This window comes from Hemitrygon akajei, chromosome 2 (genome assembly GCF_048418815.1).
Source record: "Hemitrygon akajei chromosome 2, sHemAka1.3, whole genome shotgun sequence".
Taxonomy (NCBI): Eukaryota; Metazoa; Chordata; class Chondrichthyes; order Myliobatiformes; family Dasyatidae; genus Hemitrygon; species Hemitrygon akajei.
In genome coordinates this window covers 27132100-27159730 of record NC_133125.1, presented here as the reverse complement: position 1 = coordinate 27159730, position 27631 = coordinate 27132100, and the positions used below count along the sequence as shown (strand labels likewise).

Below are 27631 nucleotides of genomic sequence, written 5' to 3'. Positions count from 1 at the left end.
ACAGTAGTGGTCACCAACCTTTTGAAGCCCAAGATCCCCTACCTCGGCCTCAGTGAAAGGCAAGATCGACTCCAAATCGATTAGTTACACGCATGAATGTGGGGCAGAAAAGACTGGAAGTAAAACCCCGCAACCCGGAAGTAGCAATAATGTATGAACACCAGGGGTCACCATCCTTTTTTTGCACCACGGACCTGTTTAATATTAACAATATTCTTGCAGACCGGCTGAAGGGGGGGCGGGGGGGGGGGGGTGTTAAACACGACGGGAATACAGCGATACTCGAAGCAGGTTCCTTATGTCCAGTCTATTCCGCAATTTAGTTTACATGGCTCTCATCACTTAGATGCTGTCCCGTTTGCTCACGTTTTTTCCGCTGGAAAAAAACTCAGCGGGTTTGTCTTTAAGTGCAGTGTGCTTGGACTCAAGGTAACAAAGCAGGTCTGAGTGCTTCACTGCCTCATTAGACAGCCTCTGGGCCTGAGCTCCAGCCTCCCACCCGCCGGCCGCCTTGGCCAGGTGCATCTGTTCCCATACCGGGGCCGCAGCGATTGCAGTCCGGATAGAGCGACCGACCAACTGAGCGAGGAGTGCGACAGGACACGTCCGTCCCTCTTGTAGGATCTATCAGCCGACAAAAGTTTGTTTCAGTAGATCGCCAACGAGTGATCCCTGACGCGCTTGGGTAATGACCTCGCGTGGGTTCAAGTTCAACAGTGAGCGTGACAGGGAATGAGGAAAGGTGCAGCTGACTCATATTGTTTCCTTGCAATATGGTTGGGGACCAGCACGTGGCGGGGGAGCTACACACATGCGCACTGGGCAGAAAGAAAGGAACTAAAACCCCGCAACCCGGAAACAATCTCTCAACAGTATTTGTGTATTTATTTTTCTTTTTTTTTCAGGATCTACTGGGAAAGTCTCAAAGTTCGACCAGTCGATCACGATCGAAGAGTTGGCAACCACTACTGTACAGGGCCAAACAACAATTAGTTACTTCTAACAATGACAATAGTCAAACTAGCATGAGGTTTGATAGGGAGGAGATACAGATGTCATAATGAGCAAAATATTATAGTTTGTCAAACCTGAATAGACCCCAAAGCACAGCCTTTTTCTTCATTGCAAGATAAAATATAGCAGCATCTAAAGGATCATTATTTCTTTGGAATGCAGCTTTGGCAACCTAGATTTATTGAGAACAAATTCCCCATTAGTGCATTTAAAAATATGAAAACTCACTTTTATCTTGGAAAACTAATTCAAAGCTTTAAGGACAACAAAATTAATGAATTATTATTATTACTGCCCAACAAAGTAAGATTTATACCACAATTATTAAATTATTGGGCATTTTTATTCCATTCAACCCACTCTTTTCTTTTTATCTCAAGCTGTGAACTCAGTGAAATATCCACTTTCAATTTCCTAAATAATTGTGCAAAATGTAACTAGATAATTTTGAACCATTTTCACAAAGAAAACAATTTTATTTTACTTACTATGTGTATACAAAGATGGGAAAAGCAGCACTGCTTGTATTCACCAAAAAAAAGTTTCTCTCCAGAAAAAGATCTTAAGATTATCCACAAAATTTCTGTTAAATGGAATTGTACTATAGCTGATGTAGTTGAAGGAAACTGACATTCAAAATAGGCTTCAAACTTCTGAGAGACCAGCCTTTTGTTTTATGGGAAAACGTTTCATCAGATTTAATCTAATAATGAAAATTCCTGGAGTGAGTATTGGAGACAGAATGATTTTCAGGTGAGTCTCCTTTCTCAGCTCTAAAGAGAAAGTCACATTAGGGATATAGAGAAGGCATTGATGTCTAATAATTACAAAGTGCATTTGACACTAAAAAGAGAAAATTATACAAACTAGAATTGCACAGCATGTCAAACCAAATATTACAATCCCTCAGATAGATGTTCTTATGGGTGATCTGAACATAATCATAAAGAATAGGGAACAATTTACATGTGAATATGAGAGCTTCAATTCATTGTTGTTAATGTTTTGGAGTGCAGAAAGCACGTGAGGAGACAAAGAGCACATGAGGAGTGAAGAAATAAGTTGTGCCAAATGGTTCAGGCCCTCTGGTTTTCTTCACTAACTACTCTCTCCAGCCAGTGGATTAGGATAGCATTCAACACGCAATCGCCACAATGACCTGTACCTTCAAGCACTCATCCCATCCCCTTCTCATGCTCTCTTCTGGCTCCAACTCCTTCAGACCTGAATGCCCTCAACCCATCTCCATGTCCAAGCACACCTCCTCTCCCATGCCTTCTCATCTAGCTCCTCTTCTCATCCCAGCTCCATCAATCCCATGATCCCCATTCCCAACTATGCCTATCGTACATCCCACTCCTACTTTTCACTCTTCCCCATCCTTCCCTGCTATCCATTACATTTCTATTTCCTTATTCTTAGACACATCCTCTACTTCAACCCTTACCCCACTCCCATTTTTGCCTTCATTCCTCATTCCAATAACCACTACCAACATCCTTTCCCAAATATATTTCCACAATTCACCCCTCCCCCCCCCCCCCCCACATGCCAACTCTGACACCCCAGACCAATCTTTCCTTTGCCCATTGTCTCCCCTCATCCAATTCCTCCTCCACGGACCACCAAAGACTTCCTCTACTTGGAATCAATGGTAAATGTGGTGAATCGATTGGATTTTCTGCACATGGAGAACTCCCTCTTCTCATGCAGGCTATCGAGTGCATATGTTTTCATCTCAGCGGGCTCGATTCATTGTTCCTGAGGTGTACGACAGTATGTACTGTGACTGACATGGCTCACTAAAAAGGTTTACTCATACTACTCCGTTGTTATTCTTGTTCCACGCAGATATAACATTTGGTGATGATGATCAAAACAGGAATGACCACACTACTCCAAGCATCTAATTCATTTTGGGTTGTAACTATAGAAATCTAATGCCTGAAACCTGGAAGAAAACCAACCTGGACGACAGCAAACTCCTACCAAATTTAACACCAGTGGCAGAACTGGAGAAAGCAATGACACTCAAGCTGCTCCACATGCCATTGGGAGAAATTGGGCAAAAGTACATCAATGCCCTGCACCTACAGAACAAAACGAATTGACAGATGTGCCTAAAGCTTTGTGCGACATTTGGGGAACACAAGGCAATGTCTTTACAGCACACTTTCACACCTACGGCAGACCCCCACAAGAACACAGACGATTTCATCACAACACCTACCCTAGCAATGCAGGAATGCAAGAACAAAAATACTCCCTCAAGTAAATTCAAAGAAGTGGTGTTTATCCAAGTGTAGATCGTTGGAGTCCAACAAGGGAGGACACAGGAAAGCTGTGTCCGAAAAGCACGATTTGTCCTGGGACAAAGCATGTTCCATAGCTCACCACTGGGAGATAGTCAAGAGAGGCCTTTGTAAGGAGATAGCAGATATTTGTAGTAAGCACAAGGTTGTGATTGTGGGAGATATAAATTTTCCACAGATAGACTGGGAAGCCCATTCTGTAAAAGGGCTGGATGGTTTGGAGTTTGTAAAATGTGTGCAGGATAATTTTTTGCACCAATACATAGAGGTACCAACTAGAGAAGGGGCAGGGTTGGATCCCGTTAGGGAATGAGATAGATCAGGTGATGGAGGTATGTGTTGGGGAGCACTTCGGGTCCAGTGATCACAATGCCATTAGTTTCAATATAATTATGGAGAAGGATAGGACTGGACCCAAGTTTGAGATTTTTGATTGAAGGAAGTCTAACTTTCAAGAGATGCGAAAGGATTTAGAAGGAGTGGATTGGGACAATTTGTTTTATGGTAAGGATGTGATAGAGAAATGGAGGTCATTTAAAGGTGAAATTTTGAGGGTACAGAATCTTTATGTTCCTGTTAGGTTGAAAGGAAAGGTTAAAAGTTTGAGAGAGCCATGATTTTCAAGGGATAATGGAACTTGGTTTGGAAAAAGAGCGATATCTACAATAAATATAGGCAGCATGGAGTAAATGAGGTGCTCGAGGAATATAAAGAATGTAAGAAGAATTTTAAGAAAGAAATTAGAAAAGCTAAAAGATACGAGGTTGCTTTGGCAAGTAAGGTGAAAATAAATCCAAAGGGTTTCTACAGTTATATTAATAGCAAAAGGATAGTGAGGGATAAAATTGGTCCCTTAGAGAATCAGAGTGGACAGCTATGTGTGGAGCCAAAAGAGATGGGGGGAGATTTTGAACAATTTCTTTTCTTCGGTATTCACTAAGAAGGATATTGAATTGTGTAAGGTAAGGGAAACAAGCAGGGTAGTTATGTAAACTATGATGATTAAAGAAGAGGAAGTACTGGAATATAAAAGTGGATAAGTCTCCAGATCCTGACAGGATATTCCCTAGGACCTTGACGGAAGTTAGCGTAGAAATAGCAGGGGCTCTGACAGAAATATTTTAAATGTCATTAGAAATGGGGATGGTGCCGGAAGATTGGCGTATTGCTCATGTGGTTCCATTGTTTAAAAAGGGCTCTAAGAGTAAACTTAGCAATTATCGGCCAGTAAGTTTGACATCAGTAGTGGGTAAATTAATGGGGAGTATTCTTAGAGATGATATATATAATTATCTGGATAGACAGGGTCTGATTAGGAACAGTCAACATGGATTTGTGTGGGGATGGTCATGTTTGATAAATCTTATTGAATTTTTTGAAGAGGTTACTAGGAAAGTTGACAAGGGTAAAGCAGTGGATGTTGTCTATATGGACTTCAGTAAGGCCTTTTTCAAGGTTTCACTTGGAAGGTTAGTTAGGAAGATTCAATTGTTAGGTATTAATATTGAAGTAGTAAAATGGATTCAACAGTGGCTGGATGGGAGATGCCAGAGAGCAGCGGTGGATAACTGTTTGTCAGGTTGGAGGCCGGTGACTAGTGGTGTGCCTCAGGGATCTGTACTGGATCCAATGTTGTTTGTCATATACATTAATGATTTGGATGATGGGGTGGTAAATTGTATTAGTAAGTATGCAGATGATACTAAGATAGGTGGCATTGTGGATAATGAAGTAGGTTTTCAAAGCTTGGAGAGAGATTTAGGCCAGTTAGAAGAGTGGGCTGAAAGATGGAGTTTAATGCTGATAAGTGTGAGGTGCTACATTTTGGTAGGACTAATCAAAATAGGACATACATCATAAATGGTAGGGCATTGAGGAATGCAGTAGAACAGAGTGATCTAGGAATAATGGTGCATAGTTCCCTGAAGGTGGAATCTCATGTGGATAAGGTGGTGAAGGAAGCTTTTGGTATGCTGGCCTTTATAAATCAGAGCATTGAGTATAGGAGATGGGATGTAATGTTAAAATTGTACGAGGCATTGGTGAGGCCAAATTTGGAGTATTCTGTACAGTTCTGCTCACCGAATTATAGGAAAGATGTCAACAAAATAGAGAGTGCAGAGGAGATTTACTAGAATGTTACCTGGGTTTCAGCACCTAAGTTATAGAGAAAGGTTGAACAAGTTAGGTTTTTATTCTTTGGAGCGTAGAAGGTTGAGGGGGGACTTGATAGAGGTATTTAAAATTATGAGGGGGATAGATAGAGTTGACATGGATGGGCTTTTTTCATTGAGAGTAGGGGAGATTCAAACAAAAGGACATGAGTTGAGAGTTAGGGGGCAAAAATTTAGGGGTAACACAAGGGGGAACTTCTTTACTCAGAGAGTGGTAGCTGTGTGGAATGAGCTTCCAGTAGAAGCGCTAGAGGCAGGTTCGATATTGTCATTTATAAAAAACATTGGAAAGGAAAGGAATGGAGAGTTATGGGTTAAGAGCAGGTCGGTGGAACTAGGTGAGAGTAAGCGTTCAGAAGGGCCGAGATGGCCTGTTTCCGTGCTGCAATTATTATATGGCTATAAAATGCTGGTGGAACGCAGCAGGCTAGGCAGCATCTACAGGAAGAAGCACTGTCGACATTTCCAGCCGAGACCCTTTGTCAGGACTAACTGTAAGAAAAGATAGTAAGAGATTTGAAAGTAGGAGGGGGAGGGGGAAATACAAAATGATAGGTGAAAAAGAGGGTAGGGTTAAGCTAAGAGCTGGAAAGGTGATTGGCAAAAGGGATACAGAGCTGGAGAAGGGAAAGAATTATGGGACAGGAGGCCTAAGGAGAAAGCAAGGGGGGGGGGGGGAGCACCAGCCTGTTCTCCATCTCCCTCTGGTGCTCCCCCCACCCCTTGCTTTCTCCTTAGACCAAAGATTTTAATTCCGATTCCAACTCTGACATGTCAGTCCATAGCCACTTCTTGTGCCACAAGAGGCCACCCACAGGGTGGAGGAGCAACACCTTAAGATGAAGCAACACTCAGGTTGGAGGAACACCTTATATTCCGTCTGGGTAGCCTCCAACCTGATGGCACGAACATTGATTTCTCTAACTTCTGTTAATGCTCCTCCTCCCCTTCTATGTCAGGGATAGGGTAAGAAGGGGAGGAGGAGCATTAACAGAAGTTAGAGAAATCAATGTTCGTGCCATCAGGTTGGAGGCTACCCAGACGGAATATAAGGTGTTCCTCCAACCTGAGGGTGGCCTCTTGTGGCACAAGAAGTGGCTATGGACTGACATGTCAGAGTTGGAATCGGAATTAAAATCTTTGGTCACCGGGGAGTACTGCTTTTGGCAGATGGAGTGGAGGTGCTCAAAGAAGCAGTCCCCCAATTTACAACGGGTCTCACCAATGTAGAGGAGGTCACTTTGGGAGCACCAGACACAATAGACAACCCCAGCAGATTCGAAGGTGAGGTGTTTCTTCACCTAGAATGGAAGTTTGTGGCACTCAATAGAGGTGTGGGAGGAGGTGAATGGACAGGTGTGGCACTTTGTTTGCTTGCAGGGATAAATGCAGGGAGGGAGATTAGTGGGGAGAGACAAATGGACAAGGAAACCACAAAGGGACCGATCCCTGCAAAAAGTGTGGGGGATGAAGCAAAGATGGTAGGTGGAAGGATCCTTTGGGAGATGGCTAAAGTTGTGGAGAATGATGTATTGGATGTGGAGGCTCGCAGGGTGGTAAATAAGAACAACTCTGGGTGTTCAAGCAGTGGAGAGATAGGGGATGAATGCCTTTATCCAAGAAATGGAGCAGAAGCAGGTGGACAGCATCAATGGTGTCCCTGTTCTTAGAAGGAGGACATCTTTGATGTCCTGGAAAGGAAAACTGCATCCTGGGAACAGATGCAGAGGAGACGAAAGAATAAGAAAAGGGAATAGCATTTTTATAGGACACAGGGTATAATGAAGATAACTGTAGGCTATTAACTGTCAACAGTTTGTCTCCACAGATGGAGACGGTGAGATCAAGAAAGGGGAGGGAGGTGTCAGAAATGGACCAAGTGAATTTAAGGACAAGGTGGAAGTTGGGGGGGAAGGGTGGAGTTGATAAAATTGATGAGCTCAGCATGGGTGCATGAAACAGCGCCAATGCAGTCATCAATGTAGCAGATGAACAGTTGTGGAGCTTACAAGTGTTGCTGGCCAACATGAAAACTCAAAGTCAATGATAAATATGCCAGTTGCAATATCATACAGCTAAGGTTATTGCACTCTGTTTATTAATAAACATTCCAAAATAAAACATTGAGTGTTACCTTTTCTATACACCTGCGTAGAATGACTGTGCTGCGAACCCACCACCCTACTCCCATGGATCTGAGCTCTGACCAGTGGGGATCTCCTCTTTGCATTGCAGGAATCATGTTTAGCAGCTCCTCCTCTGCTTCTGAATGAAAGGCCCAGGCAAAGTGACAGGTAGACAAACCTATAATAAACAATTATACCCATTTAAACATGATGCCCTACATAAACTTAAAAGGTATGGCAACATAATGATAAACACGAGAAAGCCTGCAAATGCTGGAAATCCAAAGCAACGGTACTGTACAAGCAGCTAACTACAGATGTCCCCCGCTTTACGAATGTTTGCTTTACGTCACTTCACTTTTACAAAAGACCGACATTAGTAACCTGTTTTTACATTACAAAGAGGATTTCTGCTTTTACCGAAAATTTTTACCATATAAATTAATGGTTCTTCGCTTTACTTCACTTTACGCCATTTTGGCTTAAGAAAGGCTTCACAGGAACGCTCTACCTTTGTAAAGGGGGGGGGGGGACACACCTGTACTGGGTTGATATTCCAGCTGAAAAATTAATCGATCATTGTACTTACAAGAATTTTGAAAAAGATTAAATATTATTGGAGTAAAACCAACTTGAGGGAAGGATATTTGCCATACTTACTCACTTTCAGATGCATTGAACACCATACCCATGTGGTTGTTTTTTTAAAATCATCTTGGGAATAACTCTACAAACACCTCCATTCCTAGTGAAGGAGGAACCAAACACAGATGCAAAAGACAAGACTGAGCTTTAATCAGGCAGAAGTGCTGACTGTTGATTCATCCTGCTTTTCACAGAAGTCTGTTTTTCATGATTTGGACTCTTCTGACAGCCTCAGATACAATAAAGGTAACTGGATCCAAAAAGATTCAAGCTGAAGAACCACACTCTAGAAATAACTCTTCTTTTTCAATCAAACTATTTCACTTCAATCATAATACTGGCTTCTACTTGACAAAAGGAAAACTGGTGACATCAGTAGTAAAGCAATAATGCTAACCATTGATATACAAATATCTTCTAGCTTTCTCTTTTCTGATACAGGGTAGTGCAAGGCATTAGTTCAAATGAATCAATGCAACCCAACTGCTCTGGCATCAAGTTTACCAAACAACAAATTACACTGAGAATTCTCACATACAGCATAACAATGAGGAGTTAAAAAAATCTTAACTTTTTAAAAAAATATTATAATAAATGTTAAATCTGAAAATTTGCTCACCATTAAAAAGCAATCTATTAAATTTTGGATTGATTGCACTAAGAAACGTCAACACAGACATATGCACACAAATATGCATACCCATGCAATTTTTTTTTGAAAACAGCCAGGTAGTTTGCCAAGAATAAAAACGACATTGTGTGTAATGAAACATGAGCTGCTCATATATAGAAATGTCACTGCAAATTTACCTCCAATTTCCCATTATCTTGCCTAGGAAAAACAACAAACTCCTTTGCTACATGTTCTAAAACTTGGAACTCCTTGCGCAAAACAAATAATGTGAGTACTTTCACGAAGTTAACTACATTTTTGAAAAAGGCCAGATCCCATAAAAAGAAAATTTAAACTTTTGAAATAATCTAAAAGAGATTTGGAGGGCACTGCACTGTGGAAGTACAAGTAAAAACCTTAAACTCGTATCAATTTCAGTGTGGCATTTCTATAATTATCGTGGACAAGGTTGCAAATAACACAGCCCAGAGACATGTCTAAACCAATCGTGACAACTGTGGGGTTCCTGTATTAAAGAATACATGTATAAAAATCCTTAAGTTGCTGTCAGTTTCACAATGGCAGTAAATACTGATAGCTTTGCTGTCACTGTTGCTGTATTTAACCATTTTCAAATAAGATTTTTGAAAATCCATTTATTCCTCATGGAAGAAAGTCTATTCATTACAAAAGCAAACAGGGTACAAATTCATATAAAGTACCAGAACAAAGAACAGCTAAAGGTAGCAATAGCTTTCTATATGTCAAAGCTTCAGTTATATAGAATTCATGCCTCTGATTACCCCTTTAGTTGGAATGCATTGGATTTACCTTGTCGAAGAAGTTGTGCTCGATAAACAGGAGGTAGTGATGTCAATAGGAATGTATGTAGCCTCATGGCTAAAAGAAATCTTAATCCACATTCATCAAGTGTCTCACCACCTACAAAATATAAATAATGCATTTTCTTTGCATTTTGATCATTTTAATTTTCAAGAACTGAAACATTGCTGGAATAAAAAAAAATAACCACTAATCGTAATCCTGACCATAAAATCTGCTGTACTGTCAAGTTCAAGGAAGTCCTGACTGATGCCGTTCAAGGAAGGAAATCTGTCAATTACTTATTGCGGCCTACTGGTAACTTCAAATCCACATAGGTGACTTCAATCACTCTTTGAATTAGCAGAGCAAGCCATTGATTATTGGGCAAGTATAGATGGACAATAACTGCTGGCCCAGTCAGAATAGCCATGAACAATTACATTACTTTTGAGAGGAAGTGGAAAAAAAACATGATTCTATCTGTTGCACTTTTACAGTTTCTTAAAAATACATATAATTCAGATCTAATCCTGTTGTCTTACCCTTTTCCCAAATCTATTTTCCTACACTTCAAACCCTTATTTTCAATTTGACAAAGAAAATCCTTTTAAAATATATTTCAATGAATCTCTGTAATTCCGTTTTATGTTTAATTGTTAAATACAATAGCAGCTAGGACAATTGCAAAAGGTCATTACTCTGCTGAAGCATAATTCATTGTACAAGATTCATGATTTAACAATGTTTCAAGGATAAGCACTTTATTATGTACACCTGCTCATTAATGCAAATAGTTAATCAGTCAATCATACAGCAGTAACTCAATGCATAAAAGCATGTAGACATGGTCAAGAAGTTCATTTGTTGCTCAGACCAAACATCAAATGGGGAAAAAATATGATCCAAGTGACTTTAACTGTGGAATGAGTGTTGGTGGCAGACAGGGTGGTTTGAGTGTCTCAGAAATTTCTAATCTCCTGGGATTTTCACACACAACAGTCTCTAGAGTTTACAGAGAATGGTGTGAAAAACAAAAAAAATCCAGTAAGTGGCAGTTCTGTGGGTGAAAAGGCTTTGTTAATGAGAGAGGTCAGAGAATGGCCAGGCTGTCAGGAAAACAACAGTAACTCAAGTAACTACATGTATAACAATGGTGTGCAGAACAGCATCTCTGAACTCACAACACCCTGAACCTTGAAGTGGATGGGTGACAGGAGCAGATCACACCAGGGTCCACACCTGTGCCTGAAAGTGGCCACTGAGCGTATATAGTGGAAACTTGCAAGCGGTGGCCAACATAATGGATCACAATGTTCAATTAACTGACCAGCAGTTACTAGCATAATTGTTAATGTAAGAACTTCAATACTGAAATTTCAGATTGTTAGATGCCTGGTTCAATAGAGGTTCTCATTAACTACCAAATCACCAAACATTCAATGCAACGATTAAGCCAGTTCTCAATTCCATTCATGAGCACCCACTTTCTATGAACTCTCTCAGTCCTATTAGCATTGAAAGCTGCAATAGAACTCCTAAATCTTTCCTGCTGCCTGTGAGTTACTAAACTGTCACATAATCAATGTATTGTCTGGTAATTACAGATGAATTACATTTTAAGACCCAAGATGAATTAATCTTACTTTATAATTAATATATCTTAAAACTTATAGCAATAATATATTACCTTAAATAAGCAATTTATTCCTTTTTATTTTCAGCAATGAATTCTGTATACTGTAGTTTCTCAGACATCCACTAATGAGATGATTGTTGCTCTCAGATACAATTCTATCCATTTGCTCATTTTGTATTCCTGCTTCCATCTAATTAAAGAATTGCATAATACCTAAAACTCTAATCAAGTCAACCTATACTTACTAAAAGGTCCAATGGATTCTCTTAACTCAACCCACTAATAAAAGAACCTATTTATTCATTATTGCTTTCCAGTCTCCAATAAATGGTTTAACAGAAACAGCTCAGGAAGTATTTAAATTTAATGAATACAAGTTGCATGCAAAAGCATGTTTGAAATAATATTAGCCGTAAATCAAATGCTCGTATTGGCATAACAACACTGATTTGAAGTGCTTGAATTGCTTTAAATATTTAGAACAATCCAAAAATGCAATGTCACAATGTGATTTTTTCAAAATGTAAGATAACGGCATTACTGGAATAGAAAATTCAGAAGTTCAATAAGATAGTTCATATGGAGAACTGTAAGTAACTATAATTTTCCTTTCAATTTATCAATATTTTTAATCTTTTCCCATCAATGTGATATTGTCAAGGCACATGTGATATCCCATGTGACAGGCATGATTGCTCCATTTCAAATTAGGTATCTTTTTATTCCTTAGGAAAATAATGACTCTACCATACAAATGATGTCAAATTATGTTGCACCACAATTTAGTTAATGTCACTCCTTTTTGATATACTGATTTTCTGCATGCTCTGAAGGAAATGTGTGGGTTGCAGTCTTGGTCCAAAAAGGAATTACAATGCATTCATTAAAATGCCTGCCTGGCAAATAAAGCAAATTCTAAAAGTATACATATCTTCCTCAAAATTGTCCAACTTGTCTTTAAAGTGATCCAATAGATAGTTCAATAAACAAAATGAATTACAAATCCTATTTTACACGATGGTTTTAAATATAAATAAAGTTATAAATTTACCTTGGGTTCTCTCTCTGCTTTCTCCTATGTCAGTGCTGATAGTGGCCACAGTGTCTGCTAATGCCATCAAAAACATCTGTTCCATACTGGTAAGACCAGGCAGACTGGAATGAAGCAAATGACTAGATAGCACTCGAGCATGCTCAGGACCAAAGTAGGTAAGACTGTACTGGGAGAGGTCAATAACTTTTAGCTTATTGCTTTCATCATCATCAAAACTATTAAGATCATCTACACCAATATTTGATGTCGCAAAAAGTTCATCATAGTTGTTTCCTGTTGAAACCCTTTCATTTTTCTTGGCAAAATTTGCATGTTTGCTTGGCTTTTCAAAGGTAGTATGAGAAATATCTTCATCAGCAGCTAAAAGTGCGCATAAAGGAAGAGGAGGTATAGAGTCTATTTCTGTGTAGTCAGGATTTTCACCCTTATTTGAGGTCAAGGGATCTCTTGCTGTGCTGCCACTTGCACTAATTGTCAAAGATCTCAGTCGCCGTTCATGGCTGGTTTCAGTATCGCTAACAGTGATTACTTCTCCTGCAATACATTTTACTAAATGAGACAATATGGCTTTGGCCCGTTTGATTTTACCCAAGTCCATTAACTCCAAAAGCTGCAAGGGATGATACTGTGGCAGAGTGGGAGATAAATCATGAGATGCTTCAAAAAGGCCAGAGTCCTCCATCTCAATATTCCAAAGAAATGGAACCTTTTTTCCACCAAATTTCTGTGCTAGCCCTGTCATTGACCTTGCTAGGCTTTTCCTGTACAGGTTTGGGTTGGATCCATTAGTACTAGCACACTTCGCCAAACTAACCATTGAAGGAATGCTGGCACTTTCAGCTACAGTTATCATTGAATCCATTTTGTCAGGAGGTTGCCATTGCGAATAAACATGCATTTCACAATCCATACCCACAACTAAGATGCCATCACGTACCCAAGACAGAGAAACTGGCAGTGACAATGATCCATCAACTGAAGAAACCAGATCCAGACTTCGGAGAAGCACCCATCTGGACTGAGATACTTCTTTGGCACTATCCCATAGAGACAAAGAGAAAACTGCTGGTGCTTCTTTCTTTGTTTGATTTTGTATTATTCCAGACACTTGCCCATACATTAGAAGTTTAGATCCAATTCCTATTGTTAATATATGTGATCCGTCCTCCTTAGAGACCCAATCGAGGTGAACCAAAGGTTTTGCATCAAAAGTCATTTGATAATCACTGGTCAAATTCAAACGATATTTATTATAAAGGACCAGGTTACTATCTATGCTGATTCTTGGATCCAACATTGCACCTGTATGACTTAAGTCATCCAAATGGATTGTTTGTTCATGAATCCATTGAGAGGCTCCAGTTGATTCACATTCAAATATACCCACATGCATTGTGAAGTGCTTACTGGAATGCTCATGAACTGGCATTGTTTTTTTGTAAGCCACTGCTAGCCGGCTTGTGTACGAACAGCTTACATCCACAGGCCTTCCTGGTACAGTAACGGCACTGCTATTCTGAAGTCCTTCTTCGATCAGCAGAGGCCATTCTTCCCAAGAATAGATTAGCTCATTCTCCATTCCATTCCCAGCTGCAGAAGATGTCAGAGGAGTTGATACCCTACAACGCCAGAATCTGACTTTTCCATCAGTGCAGGAAGTTGCCAAAAGATATGGAGCAAGACATGCTGGGTGAACTGATGATGAACTTAGGTGTCCTGCAATATGGAGAAAAAAATGAAAATTAGTGAAGTAAATAAACAGTGTTTTAAGTTTAGTAGCACAAGACCATTCCAAGTTAGGCAGCGTTGAATATTTAAAATCTGATCAGAATACACCTCAGAAATTATACTTTGCTTATCAATTTCCAATCATAATTATAAATAAATTTGTGGGACAGTTTAAGTACGGCAGAGCTTAGAGGATGATGATGCCTAACCGTGACTCCTTTGCTGGCATCTTTGGAAACAGCTCTGTTTCTATTTTTAATATCTCTTGTTTTTTCCTTTTCAGTGTTCTTTTGAAGACCTTGACTTGGAGTTACACGCTGACTTTGCTTCTTTGCAGAGGTGGGACCCACTCTTGGGGTCTCACAACTGGCCGCTTTTTGATATGCTAAGGGCTCGGCCTAGAAGACTAGTGCACCTTCAAGGTGCTGGATTTCTGTGGCTCTGGAGGTGGGCGGACTCGAGGCCAGTGTCGCCACTTGGTGCGTCATGGGAGACAGAAGAGTGAAAGGAGCAAGCTGGCTGCTGGCTGTGTGCCCAGAGACCTGAGTTCTTTGGGCACAGAGCTCAGAAAAAGCAATGCAACAGACTTTTAACACCATCAATTGGCAAGCTGTTTTGTTATGTCTCCTCTCTCATTGTGAAATCGGGATACCTTTTTTTCCCTTATTAGGGAGATGGAGCCTGTAATATGTCAATTTACAAGGTGAACGAGTAGTCTTTGAAGTACTGCAAGTATGTGTCTTTATTGATGCTTTGCTGCATGCTTGAGTGCTCGGTGGGGGCTGCCAATGTTATTTTGCTGGTGGGGGGTGTCATTGCTTCGCTGCTGCTTGTGCATGGGAGAGGGGAGCTAGGAGGGGGCTTTGGGGTTCTCACATTTAACTGTCATTCATTCTTTGGGGCACTCCTGTTTTCATGGATGTTTGCGAAGAAAAAGAATTTCAGGATGTATATTGTATACATTTCTCTGACATAAAATGAACCTGTTGAAACCTACTGAAGTACTTCAGCGTTAGATAATTAGTTAATTGTAGGGTCACAATGAGACAACAGGCTTTAAAAACAGTATGCGGATTGAGTCAACAAATACATTAACACTCATCCATACAGATCAACAAAGACCCAGATTTTAAACACAAAAACCCCATTTCCCACTCAATCTCATGTTACAATTTCTGTGGAAATGTACTCCACATAATTTTTTCCTCATGGTGGTACGATCTGTACTGCAGCTGTTGGTTTACTGGGTGAGGGGGGGGGGGGGGTAGTGGGAAGGAGGGCCTTAAAATCTGCTTCTCCGTTTCCAAAGCAAATCTCTTAAGTGGGCAGCAACTGCATTTGGAGGTACGTATCACCTTTCAGCTTCCAGTTTGACTGGATACATATCTAACTGGTATTCATTTAAAAGTGTGAGATAATATAATGAAAGTACTTAGAACAAATAACAGAGGTCTTTTAGGTTTACAATATGTACTTAAACTTGCTGGTCCTGTTTCAGATATCTTGTGGGTAAATAAGATGGAAAACTCTTGGGAAATAAAACCTGATAGACTGTAAAATGAAATCACCATGCTAAAAGAAATGCCACATTCTCTGTGTATGCATTGGTGCAACTCTTAACTTTTTAACTCCAGGGAATATTTTATTCAGCTTTGGAAAAATGACAATTTTCCCTTAGTTAAGTGTAAAACATGAATTTAATCAACAAAGATAAAATGTTACCAATTGCCTGAAATCTTTAATGGACTATTTAAATCGTATTTTTTTTTTTAGCTTTACTCATTTTGTGGTTTCTGTGAATCTATGGGAAATAACTAAAAATGAAAAACAAAATCCACATTTAAAATAAAATTTTGGAACAACATTTTCCCAAAAAGCTTCATAACCAATCCTGTATTTTTGAAGTTATCGATGCAATCTGCCTATACAACTAATCTATACATAACAATATCATAAAAAGCAAACATGAAGAAATCTGCAGACGCTGGAAATTCAAGCAACACACACAAAATGCTAGTGGAAGGCAGCAGGTCAGGCAGCATCTATAGGGAGAAGCGCTGTCGATGTTTCGGGCCGAGACCCTTTGTCCCGTTTATCGCAAACAGCATTTAAAAGCAGCATTCGCTCAGATCCAAAGCCGCTCGCGTAATGCGCTCCCCCCCTCCTTTCCGTTTATCGCAAACGGCATTTTTCCCACAAGACGCGGCGAAACCGGGTGTGACGTCATAGCATCCCGCGATGTAGTACAGAAAACAAATATAGTTAAAATTCTTCTAACTTTAACTAGAAAATGAATTACTAAGCGAAAATATTATAAACTAAATAACTGCCATAAAGGCAGCACAATGCTTTTCTTCGAGTGTTTTCCATGTTGATGAGGGTGAGTACAAATGACTGATTTACAATAATTTAATTGTGAAAGTGCGCTTGATTTATCGTACAATTTCATTGGACCTCTGTGAACTACTCATCAATTTTATTGGTCTACTGTTATGAGGCAAAATGTTTACGAGGCGGCATGAAAAAATCATGTATTAGCCGCTCCGTTTTAAAGGCCGCAAAGTTCAAAGCTGTTCAAAATGTGGGAAAAAAGTAGCGGCTTAAAATCCGGAATCTACGGTAATTTATAAAAGAAAAAGCACTAAAGGAAGAATGCATCTGGTAAGAGAGACAAAGACCCATTTCGCTAATCCAGGTTCCTTTTCTGTACAGCAGTTTGGTGGTATTCAGCTCTGTCTACCTTTATTTCAGATGCACATGATATGAAACATATCTAATGTGATATTTGAATATGCAGACTTAAAATACATTTCCATGACAGTCAGGTGGCAAAATACTGTAAATAAATTTAAAGCACTATATTTTATTTTAACAACTGAGTACAAACTAACCTGCAGAGGGAGTGGCTCTGATAATTTCAACACCTTCAGGCAGAGATAATTCTTGGCTATAAACTCTCGTTGAGATGACAGCTAGTCGACTGGCACTCTGTAAATTTGCTTTACAAGCCTGGTATTTTTTGAAGAAAGGAGAATACAATTTTTCAGAAGAACGCCCATTCTGTTCCTCTGGAGGTACCAAAGAATTCTCAGTGGAGTGATCTAAAACAAAATTGATTAGTTAAATTCAACTGGCATACTGTAAATATCATAATCAATTTACATACTTCACTATGTTGTCAAAAAATGCTTTTGTATTGTACATGTTATATCAGAAAAAGTTGTTCCACGTAAAGAATTTTCATATAGTAATAAATTAGAGATTACATAGTCCATGGCATAAATGAATTGGTGTGTGAAATACATTTTTGCCAATTACTTCTTTATATTCAAGACAGATTCTACACATTGGACCATTTCTTATGGGAACCTCAGTTGTTCCATCATTCATACTAAAGCCACTCTTGGTTCTGCCCCAAGCCCCAGCTTCTGTCAAGTGCTGTCCCAAGGCAGACCCTTAAGAATGCATCTTACTACACTGCACTTAGGAGTCAGATGTCCAAGAAGATTTTATCTATGCATCCTTAATAGGTTAAGTATGGGAATGGAAGAGTATGAGCATCAGACCCGGTCAAACAGCGGACAGCAAGGAAGACTATCATGGTTTTCAGTGGGATTTTCACCAGGTGGAAAAAATGGCATATGGAATTTAATGCAGACACATGCGAGGAGCAACCAGGGTAGGGCTTACACAGTAAGGCAGTGCGGTAGAACAAAGGCATCTGGGAATACAAGTCCATAATTCATTGAAGGTGGTGTCACAGATTGATATGGTCATAAAGAAAGCTTTTGAAACAATGGCTTTCATAAATCAAAGTACTGAGTACAGGATGTTATCTTGAAGTTGCATAAGACATAGGTGAGCCTATTTGGGTGCAGTTTCAGTCACCTACCTGCAGGAAAGAGTAAATAAGGTTGTAAGAGTATAGAGAAAATCTACAAGGATTTTGCAGGGTTTGGAAGACCTGTGTTAAATGGAAAGATCACATAGGTTAGGACTTTATTCCTTGGAACACAGAAGATTGAGGGGAGATTTGATAGAGATATGCACAATTATGAGGGGTATAGATAGGGTAAATGTATGCAGACTTTTTCCATTGAGGTTGGGTGGGTCTACAACCAGAGGTCATGAATTAAGAATGAAAGGTGAAAAATTTAAGGGGAACATGAGGGGAAACTTCTTCACTTAGCGGGTCATTAGAGTGTGGAATGAGGTCCCAGTGCAAGTGGTGCACTTGCGCTCAATTTCAATGTTTAAGTTTGGATAGGTGCATAGATGGTAGGGGTATGGAGGGCTATGATCCCAGTGCAGGCTGATGTCTACGCATACACTAGATTAATGGTCACCAACCCATCTATCGCGATCGACTAGTCGATCTTTGAGACTTTCCCAGTTGATCCCAACAAAAAATGAAAATACACAAATACTGTTGAGAGATTGTTTCCAGGTTGCGGGGTTTTAGTTCCGTTCTTTCTGTCCAGTGCGCATGCGTATAGCTCTCCTGCACTAAACAGTGTAATTCACTGGTCCTCAACCACCGGGCCGCCAGGAAACGATATGAGTCAGCTGCACTTTTCCTCATTCCCTGTCAGCTCACTGTTGAACTTGAACCCACGCGAAGTCATCAGGCAACTAAACGCAGTGATACCCTCACGCCAGGGATCACTGGTTGACCTTGGGCGGCTGGCGGGAAGTGCCGTCACTACTGGCCTGGAGCGCTGCCTCTGAACCTGTTTAGCACACCGAATGTTCGTGGGGAACCCGGTATTAAAAAATTCGCAACCTAATTCGGACTCAGCGTTTTGTAAGTATCAGAGCAGCTACCGTACTGCGATCTACTGAAACAAACAGTTGTTGGCCGATAGATCCTATGGGGGTGGGGGGGGGCGGGCACTCTGTCACACTCCCCGCTCAGTCAGCCGCGCTCTTCGGACTGTGACCGCCGCGGCCCCGGTACGGGGATCTCCAGCCCTGAACTTGTCTTTTCACCCCACCCACGACCAGCCTCACCTGGCCAAGGCGACTGGCGGCAGGCGGGAGGCTGTGTTCGGGCCCGGAGGCTGTCTAATGAGGCAATGTCTCAAAACTGATTCAGTACCCTGGGTCCAAGCACCCAGCACTTAAAGACGAACCCACTGAGTTTTCTCAGCCAAAAAAAACGTGAGCAAGCAGGACAGAAGCCGAGAGCCACGAAAACTAGAATAGACTGGACATAAGGAACCTGCTTCGAGTATCGCTGTATTCCGGTTGTGTTTAACACCCCCGCATCCCCGTCGGCCAGTCCACAAGAATATTATCAATATTAAACCAGTCTGCGCTGCAAAAAAAAAAGTGGGTACCCCCGGTGTTTATATATTATTTCTACTTCTGGGTTGCGGGGTTTTACTTCCAGTCTTTTCTGCCCCGGTACGCATGCGTGTAACTAATTGATGTGGGGTCAATCTTGCCTTTTACTAAGGCCGAGGTAGGGGATCTTGGCTTGAAAAGGTTGGTGACAACTACACTAGATAGATGAATGGGCCCATTTCTGTGCTGTACACTTCTACGAATCTAAACTTAATTTAGGTCTCTGAAGTCTATGACGGCCAGATATTGGACAAAAATATTTTTGTTCCTTTTACCACCTGTTATGGTCAGTTTAAAAAAAAATCTTGTTTTGCCTCCAACTTTCACCCTGCCCTCAAATTTACCTGGTCCATTTCCGACACCTCCCTACCCTTTCTTTCTTTTTTTTTTGACTTTCTGTCTCCATCTCTGGAGACGGCTTATCTACTGATACCTACTATAAGCCCACTGACTTTCACAGCTACCTGGACTATTCCTCTTCCCACCCTGTCTCTTGCAAAAATGCCATCCCCTTTTTGCAATTCCTCCGTCTCCACCGCATCTGCTCTCAGGATGAGGCTTTTCATTCCAGGACGAAGGAGATGACTTCCTTTTTTAAACAAAGGGGCTTCCCTTCGTCCACCATCAACTCTGCCCTCAAACGCATTTCATCCCATTTCCCGCACATCTGTCCTCACCCCATCCTCTCGCCACCCCACTCGGGATAGGGTTCCCCTTGTCCTCACCTACCACCCCACCAGCCTCCGGGTCCAACATATAATACTCCAGAACTTACGTCACCTCCAACGGGATCTCACTGCCAAGCACATCTTTCCTTCCCCCCCCCCCCCCCTTTCTGCTTTCTGCAGGGATCGCTCCGTACGCGACTCCCTTGTCCATTCATCACCCCCATCCCTTCCCACTGATCTCCCTCCTGACACTTACCCTTGTAAGCGGAACAAGTGCTACATCTGCCCTTACACTTCCTCCCTCATCACCATTCAGGGCCCCAGACAGTCCTTCCAGGTGAGGCGACACTTCACCTGTGAGTCGGCTGGTGTGGTATACTGCGTCCGGTGTTCCTGGTGCGGCCTTTTATATATTGGTGAGACCCGACGCAGACTGGGAGACCGTTTCGCTGAACACCTACGCTCGGTCCGCCAGAGAAAGCAGGATCTCCCAGTGGCCACAAATTTTACTTCCACGTCCCATTCCCATTCTGATATGTCTATCCATGGCTTCCTCTACTGTCAAGATGAAGCCACACTCAGACTGGAGGAACAACACCTTATATACCAACCTGATGGCATGAACACTGACTTCTCTAACTTCTGTTAATGCCCCTCCTCCCCTTCTTACCCCATCCCTGTTTTATTTATTTTTCTCCCCCTCCCCTTTTTGTTCTCTCTCTGCCCATCACTCTGCCTGTTCTCCATCTCCCTCTGGTGCTCCCCTCCCCCTTTCTTTCTCCCTAGGCCTCCCATCCCAAGATCCTTTCCCTTCTCCAGCTCTGTATTCCTTTTGCCAATCACCTTTCCAGCTCTTAGCTTCACCTCACCCCCTCCGGTCTTCTCCTATTATTTTGCATTCCCGCCCCCCCCACTTTCAAATCTCTTACTATCTTTTCTTCGTTAATCCTGACGAAGGGTCTTGGCCCGAAACGTCAACAGTGCTTCTTCCTATAGATGCTGCCTGCCCTGCTGTGTTCCACCAGCATTTTGTGTGTGTATCTTGTTTTGAGAGCAAGGTTTGTACTTGTCTGTTCTCATCTGAGATGCTGCTTGATCTGTTAATTTGTTTTTCACAGCTTTTTAAGGATAAAGGATGATTCTAGATCTTTTAAACATAATTTTCAAAGCTAAATTTATATATTAGCTTTCATGGTAGTGGTATTATTTAAAAATAAAACTACGATTACAAATGAAAGCAAGATACAATAAATAGATGGCATTTATCTTTTTAAATAAATTAGTTTCAGCAACAAGATAACTTGGGAATATAATTTTTCCAGTGTGTTGACCTCAAAGCAAATAATATCTTCATAGTTTTCTTGGCAGAAATACTTATTTACAGGATACACCTGCAAACAATCTGATCCAAATTTTAGTTCTGCTTAACAATTCTGTATATTATTTTTAGATCTACATCCTGCAGTAATAGATTTAAAACTGTTGAAATGTGATATGGTTACAAAAGTGACCTTTAAAAGGAGACCAAAAATTGACACGTTCCTTTGGAATCAATCAATGTCTGTTCATTCCAGGCTCGACCAAAGTTTCAAATTACTAAAGCAGTTTACATTTAAAGCTTACTAGGTATTTCAGATCAAATATTAGCACAATGCATGGACATAGGCCAACATTCAGTTCAATAATTTGTTCAATTCTGTTTGGATTTGACTGACTGTATTTCATGCAACTTCTACATTAAGTGTAACTTATAAACGGCACCTACCAATGGAGATTGGATCAGATTTCAGGTGTAAATGCCACATATGCAGCAATGAATGGCTGTTCTGCTTGTGTTCAATTACCACCAAGAAGAATTTTTCGGAAAATCCATTTTGTGGCTTTTCTGTAAGTTAGCAAAAATTGCTTATTTAGAGCACTGTACACATTGCCTAGACAAAAGAGCATTAACAGGAACTAGCGAAACAAATATTTCAATGGTGCAGTCAAAGCAATTAATTAAATATATGGCAGAATACACCATTTGATTCAAATACTTAAAATTCAAAGTATTCAAAGGAGAGTTTTGGTTAAATTGCCAAAGAATTTGAATTGTACAAGAGAAATAATGAGATATTGTATTTATGCTTGAAAAGGACAAATTATACAGGTTGTAGAATTAAGAACATTAAGCAAACATTTTATTTTGTATTCATTAATAGTTAAATCACATAAACTGCTTCTGATCTGTGAAACATTCACCATAAATATACTTACCTTTTCATTAAAGCTGTTACATTTTCAATGCTGTTGCCATGCTAAGTTGATTAAAAAAAAGCCTCCCACCCCCCGGTCAGGGAATATACTGTATAGTGTGCATAACTGACAATGTAGTAATGTGATATGGACATTATATATTACTATTTATTGCCCACCTTCAAAAATGTGAGAGTGCTTTCATCCAGTGAAGGATTTCCTGTAATTTAGTAGGAAGGGAGTTCCAGAATTTATAATGAATCCAGTAAAAAAAAAACTGAGATATATTGTCAGAAAAGTGCAACCATTTAGTGGCTTCTCATGATCCTTCCATCCTAGTCCAAAAACAGGTTAAGGGTTTGGAAGGAGCAGTCAAATATGTTTTGGCAGAATGAGAATCAAAATCAGGCTTAATATCACTGCCATATAGAACCATAGAACACTACAGCATAGTACAGGCCCTTCAGCCCTCCATGTTGTGCCAGCCCATATAATCCTTAAAAAAGTACTAAACCCACACTACCCCATAACCCTCCATTTTTCTTTCATTCATGTGCCTGTCCAAGAGGCTCTTAAATACCCCTAATGTTTTAGCCTCCACTACCATCCCTGGCAAGTCATTCCAGGCACACACAACCCTCTGTGTAAAAAACTTACCCCTTATGTCTCCCCTAAACTTCCCTTCCTTAATTTTGTACATATGCCCTCTGGTGTTTGCTATTGGTGCCCTGGGAAACAGGTACTGGCTATCCACCCTATCTATGCCCCTCAATCTTATAGACCTCTATCAAGTCCCCTCTCATCCTTCTATGCTCCAAAGAGAAAAGTCCCAGCTCTGCTAACTTTGTCTCATAAGACTTGTTTTCCAATCCAGGCAACATCCTGGTAAATCTCCTCTGCACCCTCTCCATAGCCTCCACATCCTTCCTATAATGAGGTGACCAGAATTGAACACAATACTCTAAGTGCGGTCTCACCAGAGATTTGTAGAGTTGCAACATGACCTCTCTACTCTTGAACTCAATCCCCCTGTTAATGAAGCCTAGTATCCCATAGGCCTTCTTAACTACCCGATCAACCTGTGCAGCGACCTTGAGGGATGTATGGATTTGAACCCCAAGGTCCCTTTGTTCATCCACACTCTTAAGTAACTGACCATTAATCCTGTACTCAGTCTTCTGGTTTGTCCTTCCAAAATGCATCACCTCACACTTGTCCAGATTGAACTCCATCTGCCATTTTTCTGCCCAACTCTGCAGCCTGTCTATATCCTCTTGTAACCTTCGACAACCTACAGTTCCATCCACAACTCCTCCGATCTTCGTGTCATCCGCAAACTTACTCACCGATCCTTCCACCTCTACATCCAGGTCATTTATACTTACTCACCGATCCTTCCACCTCTACATCTAGGTCATTTATAAAAATCACAAATAGCAAGGGTCCCAGGACAGATCCCTGCGGCACTCCACTAGTCACCAACCTCCAGGCAGAATACTTTCCTTCCACAACTACCCTCTGCTTTCTTCCTTTAAGCCAATTTTTTATCCAAACAGCCATGGTTCCACTTATCCCATGCCTCATGACTTTCTGGATGAGTCTCTCATGAGGGACCTTGTCAAATGCTTTACTAAAGTCCATGTAGACCACATCCACAGCCCTATCCTCATCAATTTCTTTTGTTACCTCTTCAAAAAACTCAATCAGGCTCATAAGGCACGATCTTCCTTTCACAAAGCCATGTTGTGAAAGCCATGTATGTCATGAAATTTGTCATTTGTGACAGTTATACATTGCAATATATAATAAAAACCTATAAATGACAGGAAGTATATATAAAAAATAAATTAGTTCAGGCAAAAAGAGAGCAAAACGAAGTGCAAGCTGCTGTGATACACTTTACAGGCAATATGCATTAATGCCAAGATGTGTCTGTGCTGGCTGGAGATTTTGTTTTTTGAGATGAGGTAGAAAATGTTAAATTATGTGGGCTGCTTTGTATTGGATGCTAATTTTAGTTTAATTTATCCATGCAAATTTAAAATAAAGTATTTCTTCCTGCACCTGGCTAGTGTCTTGAAGATAATGATTAGATAATAGGAAGAATGACACTGACTATCCAGCCTTTAACCAAGCCTTGCACCCACCATATTTGTGGGTTGTTACAGTAAGTTTTCTTATGTGGAAAGGAGTCAGTTACACTAGCTTCACAATGTCCAAGACATTATGCATAGATTCCATTGTAGGAGTATGTCCTTATATGACACTTGTACAACATTATAATACTACTTGTCACTGTTCAGCGTATGCTGTATTGTTGCTCTGATCTTGTTGTATTTTGGTAAAAATGGAAGAACTGTTGTAATCATATTCAAACATTCATCTTATGAAGACGGTATAAGAAATTCCTACAAAAACAGACATTCCACCCTGCAAAAACTAATTTCAGGGAGGTAGCACCACCATCCCCCGCAACCCCATATCTCCTCGCCCCCGGTCAACCTTCAAGGATGTATGTAATACTGTGTTTAGTGATTTTGTCAAATCTGTAAACCAAGTTGGGTATATGCAGAAAATGTGACATTAAAATATGTACTTATATTATATTATCATGGAGCCGTTTTTTTTTAATTCTATTACAACTTTAAGCAAGTCTACAAGGAGTTTGGCCTCATCATGTAGGACATCAATAGAATAGCTCTTTAGCAGCTAGCCAGCTAGTTTAAATAATATTAGCTATGCTAATGAACGAATGACACCTGCTAAACTCACCTCAACATGTCTTGTACAGTCATTTAACCCACCATGGGCAATAGAAAAGTCACTGTTGCAAACAGTGCAGCGAGCAACACTGTCATTATTTTTGACCCCTATTAGGCAGGAGTACACTTTAGTGTAGCTAGGGAGAAGTACGTTTTATATTTTCTTTTTTTGGAACATTCTGCCATGGCGCTGCAGGACACCAAACTGAATTGATGGACAATGAAAGAGAGAGAGAGAGTGAGGTCGACTGTAAAGCTCACCCACAGAGAAAACTGATGGGTCTACTGAGCATGAAGACAGACCAAGCAGGATGCTCCCACTTGCCCTTCCTCTTAATCTCCAGGATTTACGGGATATCGTACATAATTTGCCGGTGTCAGGGTGCCACTATGAATATGCGGGAGACTCCTGGAACTTCCGGGAGAGGTGGGACGTCTGCAAAATGTATTGGATATGACCCAGTCCATCATGGGCAAGGAGCTCCCCTCCAGTGAGCACATTTATTTGGAGCGCTGTCGCAGGAAAGTAGCATCCATCATCAGGGACCACCACCACCTAGGTCATGCTTCTCACTGCTGCCATCAGGAAGGTGGTGCAGGAACCTCAGGACTCACACTATGAGGTTCAAGAACAGTTATTGCCTCTCAACCATCGGGCTCTTTAACCAGTAGGCATAAATTCATTCCACTTCAGTTGCCCACTGAACTGTTCCCACAACCTACGGGCCCACTTTCAAGGACTCTTCAGCCCATGTTCACTCGGTTTATTGCTTATTTATTTATTTTTCTCTCTTTTGATTTGTACAATTTGTTGTCTTTTGCACATTGATTGTTTGTCCGTCTTGTTGGGTGCAGCATTTCATTGATTCCACTATGCTTCTTGGAATTTCTAAGTATGCTTGCAAGAAAACCAATCTCAGATCAGTATATATGCACTTTGATGATAAATTTACTTTGAACGATCATTGATAATCCAACTTAAAATGGTTAGACGTATCAACTCCTATAAAAGGTCCTGGGTTAAAATTATTTGCCCTACCAATAGCTACAAGTGTCTTCCTTTGTGTAATCTATCACTCTAGTCAGAGCAATATTACCTTAATGATCACTGATTTCAATTGAAATACAAGTTCCCAGATGTTTGTATGGAGAACATGGTCAGCTGAATGGGCTAGAGCTACTGTTCATGTGCTCAAACATGGTGGCTGCTTGAAAACCTGGGGAGTTGTACAATACTACTCTTGTTGATGCATCAGGATTGCTTGCCGCATCAAAGGTTCAAAAGTTAAAACTCAACCACATTGCTGTTGTTCTGATAAAGGATTGTGGCTGGTAATAGTCGATTTCCTTTCTTGACAATATTAATAGCTGAATGGATTTTTACCATGTTCTCACTGCTTTGTAATCATTAATGCAGATAGCTCTTTTTTAAAAATCTAATTAGCCAAATTTAAATTCCTTAGCTGCCATAGTCTAGTTCAAGCACTTGGAGTAACAGGCCATCAACTTAACCACCGTCAAATTCCTCAGTTGTAGATTAAAACTTTGAGTGCATTTTGGAGACTGCAATTTAACTTTGGGAAGATGGATCTATATTTCTCCTTGCTTTCATAGAGTATATATCTGTCAACTCCAAAAAATCCCAAAGCAAGCCACGTTGCAAATCAGACAGCATGAATAGGAATTAATGAATTAATTACCAAAAACTGAAGTCAAATAAGACATAGAAATGACAATCTTTTCAGTAGATAATTAACAAAAGTTGATAAAGTTCATTACTTAAAGAAAATTACAGTACATTTCTTTGGACAAAATTGAGCCCCAAGTACTATATTATACAATTTAAAAAATTTCAGAATTTGAAATGTGAGAATTGTATACATATTTTTAAGAACTGTTAGTAAGCTGTTAAGTTCAGCAGCAGATTCACATCAGATTACATTAAAAATAACAAAAAATACCCCAAAGTGAACCAAGTCCGAAACACTTCAGTTAATTTGCAATGTTTAAAGCAAAATAGATGAAAAACAAAGAATAAACAAAGAAATATCAATTCGCACATTGAAAATTATTTTGTTTACAAAAGCATTCAGATAATAATATCAATAAAAACAAAAAATACTGGAAGGACTACGCAGGACAGACAGCATCGCTTATGGGCCTGCTCTTCCGCATGTATCAATAACTTCCTTGTCATAATCCTTTGCCCTGCAACGACAGATTAAACAACTACTCTTAGCTCATCCCTTCCCACCATTCAAGAACACAACCAATCCTGCGAGGTGAAACAGAAATCCACTTGGACTTCATCCAACCTAGTAAATTGTTATCAATATTCATGATTTCATCTTTTTTTTGCACCAGGAAATCCAGCAACTTTTGGGTAACCACTTTGCACATATCCACAGGGCTGACCTTGAAATTCCAGTTGCTTGTCACTTTATTTTCCATTCATCTCTGATCTATTTGTTTGTAACCTTGTACATTGTTTCA

General features: G+C 40.3%; 1 protein-coding gene across 4 annotated transcripts in view; it reads right to left on the bottom strand.

Annotated features, from left to right (window-relative positions):
- Nucleotides 1-27631, bottom strand: part of LOC140740147 (dmX-like protein 1) — a 199016-nt gene that overhangs the window by 87290 nt on the left and 84095 nt on the right. For all 4 annotated transcript variants that reach the window (XM_073069129.1, XM_073069102.1, XM_073069122.1 and 1 more), the window contains 6 exons: nt 21907-22026; nt 17019-17228; nt 12397-14115; nt 9716-9826; nt 7635-7804; nt 1089-1186 (listed from right to left, as the gene is read on the bottom strand). In XM_073069129.1, the coding sequence (XP_072925230.1) occupies nt 1089-1186; nt 7635-7804; nt 9716-9826; nt 12397-14115; nt 17019-17228; nt 21907-22026 (2428 nt within the window). The remainder of the gene's footprint in view (nt 1-1088; nt 1187-7634; nt 7805-9715; nt 9827-12396; nt 14116-17018; nt 17229-21906; nt 22027-27631) is intronic.